Consider the following 7779-nt stretch of genomic DNA (forward strand, 5'->3'; position numbering starts at 1 on the left):
GTTGTTTAAAGCTGCTGGTCTGTGGATTTCTTTGTGAAGGACTCGGGTCAGATTTTCCACATCAGTCCAAAGGATGTGACTTTATGCACGTTCTTCCTACTGTTGCTCTCTCCGCTCCACAAACAGAGAGCATCAGTAGCTAACATTAGCTTAAAACAGTCCACAGAGCCTGTTTAATACCCAGAACAATTATAATCACAATGTCATGTGTTTGATTGATTGCGCTGTATTTTTAATGAAACTGAAAAAAAAAAAAACAAGAACATTTGTTTCTGAACTCTTTCAGCAGTTTCTTCCTTCTAACGTGCCAGCGGCTGCACATGCATCAGACACCAAAAAGGTTTCCTGAAAGCTTCAGAATTACTGTCTGACCCATGTCGGACTCATTTTGTTAGAACTCCTTCAGTAATCATTGCTGGTGTGAAGAAAAGAAAGCACCAGAGAGAAATGTATTTCCTTTATGATGCTGCAATGGCCTGTCATACCTAAACAATGCTGCAGTCATTTCCCCCCTCGCTGAAATTGTAAAGGCACTGAACTGCATGTTGCTTCTGGTCTATTAGAAAGAAAAAATCAATCACAGTGATAGAGTGGAAATACTTTCCGGCCTTAACCTGCAGACTTGGACATATTTTACTTTTCTTTTCCTATGCTACATTCTCTATTCACATCTACGCATATGAATACACGGTGGATATTGTTTCCCTTTGGCTGATTTCCGCTTTGTACATCAATCTTTGTACTTAAAAAGCCTCTGTCTCAGTTTGTTCATGTATGTGTGTGTACCACTAAAATGCTCAGACACGCAGCAATGCGCTGTACTTCAGTGTAAAGAGCCTTTCAGCTTCTCTTCACTGGAGACCACTGATTCAAACCACTAAAACAGTGTGTGTGTGTGTGTGTGTGAAGGTGTGTGTATGTGTTCCTCTATTTGTTTCTCACACAGGTGAGCGAGGAGGAGGCCACGCAATTAAAGCTGTCACCTTTGTCCCGACCATTTTTCCCCATATAGTCCAGTGTACGTGCATGTTTGCATGCGTGTGTGAATGCGTGTGCGGCATGCGTCCTCAGTTGCGTCAGTGCTGTCAGTTTCTGCGCCAGCAGCGGGCTCCTCCCATCTGTACAAGCCCCACCCACTTCCTGTGTGTCAGTATAAAGCACAGTCTCCTCTCTCTCAGACACTCACAGCCTGAACGCTGCAGGAGCAAAGCCCAACATCTTCATCCTCTCCTGCTCCTCGCCAACTACTGCAGGTAAGAATGAAAAACTGAATTTGAAAATAGTGTTGTTAGTTGGTTTTGGGTTTTGTGTTGCGGGAGGACAATTGATATGATCAAGATACAGGTTCTTAAAGTAGTATTATTATTTATCATTATTATTTAATTTTGTGTTTGTTTTGTTTGTTTGTTTGTTTTTTCATTTTTTTTATCACAACACATCAGAAATTGTAAATTTAATCTGACTTAATCTGGTTTGCACATCTAGTCTTTTTTAAATTAATCTTTTTTAAAAAAAACTGTAATAGATTATTTTTCACTAAAGGTAAAGTCCTGTCTCATATCTACAGCCTTAAGTTCTCTAAATATGAGACAGAACTGATAAACATTTCAAACTTTTGATAATGAATGAGCGAAATAATGAATGGGTCAATTTACAACTGTCGCAGGAAAATCAAGCTGTTTAAGCATCATTATTTTAATATCTGAGTGCAAATAATTTGATCATGGCATTTGACTTTGGAGACATAATATTGTGCGTACTGTATATAATATTTCTATATATAAGCCTATAATTTCTATGCATGTTCAATGTTCGTTATTGCAGCAGATATCACAGGCAGGACTGTGCTCATGAAAAGGAGGAAAAACATGCAAATGATTGTCCAAAAAAGGCTTAGTATTAATCTCTGTGCCCATAACTAAGCATGAAAGTGCTTCGTATAATGAAAAAAACAACAACTCCTTTTTAATTTTTTCTCCGGGGAGAGGAGGGGAATGGGGAGAGCTTTCACACACACACACACACACACACACACACACACACACACACACACACACACACACACACACACACACGCTGCACCACATCATTACCAGCCCATTGAATAATGAATTAGAGACAATGACCAGCTGCTAAGAGGAATTATATTAACATGAAGAGAATGACTGTTTACACCAACACTGTGTCAATTTAAAGAAACAATATTCAAATGGACTGTTGGACTGTTGAGTTACAGTGATGACAGTACAGATATCATTTCTAGATATTAAAACTACTTTTAAAACTACTGAGTTGAAAGATGCTGTATTGTTTGATGAATAGAGCTGATAATGTAAGTTATCATCATGTCCACAGTGTACAATAGACTCTGACTGTGTGTGTGTATGTGGAGAGAAGATCAACTGTCTCAGTGGTGCATGTAAAACTAGATGCTGTGCAACTTCTCCTGGTTCTCCTCCCGTGTCTCTGCTTTTCTAAGCAAAAGTGCAGCAAAAATGTTCGTTCCCAGAAGCAGAGTGTCAGTCAGAGTGAGAGCCTCAGAGCGACCGGTGCTGTTGGTTTTATCTAATTGGATGATTTGCTCTGGAAGAATGCTCGGCACAAAGCATTCATCTCAGCTAATAACGCTGCTTCATCAGGCTCCCAGATAAATACACTGTTAGTGAATTAGAGAATCAGTTGGACAAATGTAATAGTACACCATCTATTACTGTACTGTAGTGTTTTTTTTCTTTTGCACATTGCATTTTTATCACACTGAGGTAGAACTGTTGGTGTGGATGTCGACCGGCTGTGGTTGCAGATGGACCAGAGCAGATTATGAGGAGATGAAGAATGTAAAAAACGGTTTAGATTCCTCTTCATTCTCTTTATGCATTTTTTCAGCAAGAGAAATAAAGAAATATGGGGTAGGGGGAAAAAATCATTTAATTTATTCTCTCTAATGTTGAGTATCATGTGAACCCTGTTTAAAGGAACAGCACATTGGGCAAAATGAAGATTTAGAGATAATTGGTGCATTTCCCTCGGGATTGTGTACATTCATTACAAGTACACTACACAGCAACACAACTGTGTACGTGTTAAAATGCTGCCACTCAGAAGCAATGGAGTGTGTAAGAAAGACAAAATGTTTGCCTCGGGGTCCAGCTGAACCATCAAAGGTTAATCATGTCCTCCCACCACTGTGCTTCAACCACTGGGAAATGATGTATTGCTGCTTTCTGTTAAACCTACACCGCCTGTGAGTTTTTCTTCCTGACAGAAGCAACATATTTATCGAGCTGAAGGGAAGCAATAAAAGAGAACAGGCATTGGAGTGAGAGTAAAGTAGCTGATAGGAAAATGACCACTGTTAGGTGAAGGTTTTTAACTTTATTGTTTTTTTCCCCCTCTCTCTCCTTTTGCCAGTCATGAATGTAGGTATCTGTGTGTGTGTCCTCCTGGCTGCTCTGTCCAGCAGCTCCCTGAGTCTGCCCTCACACACTTTGGTAAGACACATATTCACACACACACACACACACACACATACACACACACTCAAAATATTCTGACATTTCTGCATGAATTTGTAAAAATACAAAAATAAAACGATTTCCTCTGACACAGTCCACAAAAATGTCGGCTTTCTCTTAAACTTTTTCCAAACAAATGTGGACTGAGCGAGCTTGCGCTTTAAAATCCAAATCCAATTTTAAGGATTTGATTCTTCTGATTCATCTTTCTCTTCTTCTCGTCGTCTAGTCACAGAGAGCCGAGGGCGAGGCTCTCCCATCAGACAGCCTGCCTCCACACCACACACGCCAGGCCCGCTCAGCTCCAGCGCCCCCCTCAGGGCAGCTCGCCAGCTACAACCAGCCCCAGGAGGGCGCAGACGCTCGAAACAGCCTGAGCCAGCTACTGGCCAGACTCATCTCCAGGAAAGGTGAGGATGGAGAGGAGAGGAGAGTGTAACTGAAGCAAAAGTCTTCCTCCTTCAGGCATCTCAACTCATTACTTACAGATCATTTCTGTCATCGTATTTCGCTCCTGGTCGTGTTATTTTCTCTCTACCCTAACATCCATCCTTCTGTACGCCGCCGTCACTCATGCTGTGTGTTTAGTCCCACCATCTGGCATTTCCCTGCCTCCCTCCAGCTCTCTCCTCCATCTCTCCATACCTCCTCCTTGTTCCTTCCCTCTGTCCCTCTATTTCGTCTCCTGACCTCACTCCCTTCTCTCTCTGTCACTGTGTATCTCTGTTTCTCTTTCTCTCAACACTGTTTGACTGGGAGGCCTGCTGAGCTCACTGGTCTCTGGGACAGAAACAAAAGCATCAGCATGACTTACTTCCACAACCTCATTCAGAGTGATTATTTACATGATACAGTCAGTGTAGGTAGAAATGTGCACTGCAGTCATGTTCAACATCTTCCTGTCATCATCATCCGTGTCGCCCTCTCCCTGTCTCCTCCAGGCTCTCCCTACCAGACCAGATCCTCCCTCACCAGCAGAGCCAGCGGCCTCGCCCCCAGCCACAGGATAAAGGACAGAGATTACCTCGGCTGGATGGACTTTGGACGACGCAGCACAGAGGAGTACGAGTACTCCTCCTAAAGGCTTGCGTGTCGCCGAAAAAAACCCTGAGTTACAACCACCAACAACAAAATAATGAGCCCTTTTCACACTGCATTCACTGTAACCAAGGGCTGACCTGACCGGAGCCTTGAATTAGTTTAGCATCATTATATATAAGCAGAGAGGAGAAAGATCCTGCAATCACTATCCGAGCTGCTCCCCGCTGCACGTCTGACAATATTCTATTTGGTTGTTATTTTTATAAAATCCTATGAAAACATCAAAACCATCAGTGTGTCAGTCCATCTCTGAATACTCTCTCACTTGTCTGGCATTCATGGCCTCAAACCTACCTGTTTCTATTGTATAGATATATCATCAAACAACAAGTCACAAATGTATAGTTTCATTTTTACAAACACTCAGTAATTCAGTAACAGCTGTCCCTCAACCAGGAGAAAAGGGTGCATTCATTGGGACTATTTTCAGCTGTGGATTAATACAGATTTAGTGTTAAAGTGAGTATTTCTGGCAGCAGGGTGTGGGAGTGAGTGAAAATATGTGTTCATAGGCAAGTAACCTCCAACATGTAATATATAACAAATAACTAGTTACTTTCAATTGAAAGTAATACGTTACTTTACAATGTTACTGTCTGTGTAGAGTAATGTGTGTCTGAATACTTTTGTGTTACTTTCGCCAACAAAAATAACAACAGAAGTCTGGCAAGGAATTATTAAATAGAAGAGGGTAGTCAAAGCACAAAGTCGGGTATCCAGCCGTTCATTTCAAATCCAGTGCATACATTCTTAGAAAAACATCAACAAACAAAACTTATTAAAAACTTGTATTACTCTGCTTAAAGTAATATATTACTGTAACGTGTTACTCGAGTAGTGCATTACACCAACACTGTCCATGGTAGTGAAGCAACAGGACAGCCGGTGCCACAATGTGGCTCATAGATGTGGTTTAATAGGTTTTGCACAGCAGTGGAGCTCTGTGGCACAGAAGGTAATTGAGGCTGCGCAGCTAATACTTGTCAGACGATTCACTTCATTGTTTGTGTTGGTGTTTTCATAAGATTTGCTGAGAATAAGAACAATATAGAATATCACCAGACCTGTCCAACAAAAGACATGTGCTCTGAGGGAAAAACCTGTTCCTTTAACTATACTGTAGGTTTCAGCCCCGTTCAGTGAGAAACACGCGTCTGATGACATTAAAATAGTGTTAGAGTGTCCCATTTTACTGACGACTCAGAATGTACTGAAGGCCTTTTTGGACCTTAATGATCTACTTAGGGGTCTTTGGCAAATTGGACCAAAAGTGGGATTTAAGTCTGTATGTTTGATTGATACTGTAATGCAGTCAGCTGGCTGCAGCCCAGAGCTTCAATTCATTATGATTGATTCAATTCATACAATCTGCAGCTAAAGAAAACAACAATGTGATACAATATTGAAAATCTAGCAAAGATTGACATTACAGTAACATTATGGAGTCAGTAAGGGGCTGAAACGACCTTTCACCTCTAACCCTGCCTGTTGAACCCTGGGCTAAACGTGCAGTGTGAAAAGTCTTAGAAAGCACAAGGTGTTGTCGACTGTGTGTGAGATGCTTGGAGCCTCCCTGTCATTACATAATGGACCTCTGTGGCAGATACATTCAAATCAGGATTACAAGTACTGTAGATATGAATAGAAGAGTGTTTTTCTTCTTTTTTTTGAAAGATTATTCTATATGTATGTATGCACTCTTAAAGGTTAAGTCTCTGTAATAAATTATATGTTTCTAACAAATAAACTTCAAAATAAAGTTTCATTTTCCTCTGATGTCAGCAAGAAATGCAAATGCATTTGTTTGGAATGATGATGTTATGTTTGGTGGACGCCTGTCGGTGGGTGTCCTTCCTGATGAGCATTTGGTGGAATTCACAAGGGCTCCCTGTAAAAGAGCCAGGATCATTAGTGTCTAATGTAAACACAGATCAGGCTTTCACGGATTAGCACTTGGAATAATGAGCCAGTTTACTGAAAAAATAATACATCTGAAACTAGGTCTAATACTGTTGTAGAAGTGGCTCTGAAACACATCTTGAACTCCAGTTAGTTTACACATAATGAAAAAATCATGTCAAACAGTTGACTTAGTAGTCCTCTGCTGCATAGAATAACATGATGGAAAATGAAACTAGGATTTGATATACTGCAGAAGTCCTTTTACAGTGAAGAGCTGCTCAAAGTGGGGTGTGCGTGCCAAATTCGGGCTACCATTTGGACCGCCAGATGTTTCTAATGAAAACATTTCAAAATTGATAAAAATAAACAAATAAATTGGTTCAGACTTTTACTTTTGTGACGTAAAAATGCTCTTTAAGGAATCCCTAATTATTCATTATTTTTCCTCATCTGAATATTGCAGGCTGAGTGACACTTTGTGTAGGAAGTCAGTCAATCAAGGGAACTTCAGTATTCGGTACCATTTGTGCATCTTAACAATTAGATACAACACTGAGGGATTTTGCTTTTCGCCTGTGGCCTACCTTTAACTTTTAGTTTTGGCCCTCAGTGGGAGATGCAGTATGCAGTATTCTCTGGCACCCAGTTATAGAGGAAATTGAATTAGTTTTAGTTTGAAAATACAATTTACTGTTACGTGTTGGTGATTTATCAAATACTCTGGTTAGGTATAAATAAAATACCAATGACTTATGAGTAAAACTCAGCTGGCTTCACACACACACACGTCCTGCTGTGTACTGTTCACACCAAACACACACATGCAAGTTTTCCTTCACTTTTCAAACTTATCAGCCGTGATGACCTCACATCAAGCTCGTTATATTCGTGTTTTATAAGGCAGGTTCAAAGAGGGGAGATTCACTGTTCTCTGAAGCAGAAATATACAACACAAATGAGTGCAGAATCACACACTTGTATTATTTGTTTCAATGTCTGCATCAGAACAACTCAATCACAAGAAGGTTAAGAAATTAATTAAAATACTTTTTACACTTTTTTTTTTTACATGTCTGGAGATAGAATGCAGACAAACCAAGGTCGTTTCTATTATACACATGAATAAACACAAAACAGCTCGAAGAATGATGTCCGTCTGTCTATAGGTGACTTATACAAGAGCTCAAGTGGATCATATACTCACTCTGCTGCTTTATAGCACACAGACAGAGGGAACAGTTGCAAATCCCCACTGTGTCTC

General features: G+C 40.5%; 1 protein-coding gene across 1 annotated transcript; it reads left to right on the top strand.

Moving 5' to 3' along the window:
- The first annotated feature begins 1186 nt into the window (after positions 1 to 1186).
- On the top strand, positions 1187 to 6392 carry ccka (cholecystokinin a). Its single transcript, XM_084357161.1, has 4 exons — positions 1187 to 1253; positions 3412 to 3491; positions 3745 to 3925; positions 4457 to 6392. Exons 2-4 carry the CDS (start codon positions 3414 to 3416, stop codon positions 4594 to 4596), a joined length of 399 nt encoding a protein of 132 aa, XP_084213287.1. The 5' UTR covers positions 1187 to 1253; positions 3412 to 3413; the 3' UTR covers positions 4597 to 6392.
- Positions 6393 to 7779: the final 1387 nt, after the last annotated feature.

This window comes from Pagrus pagrus, assembly GCF_965226575.1.
Source record: "Pagrus pagrus genome assembly, chromosome: 7".
Lineage (NCBI taxonomy): Eukaryota > Metazoa > Chordata > Actinopteri > Spariformes > Sparidae > Pagrus > Pagrus pagrus.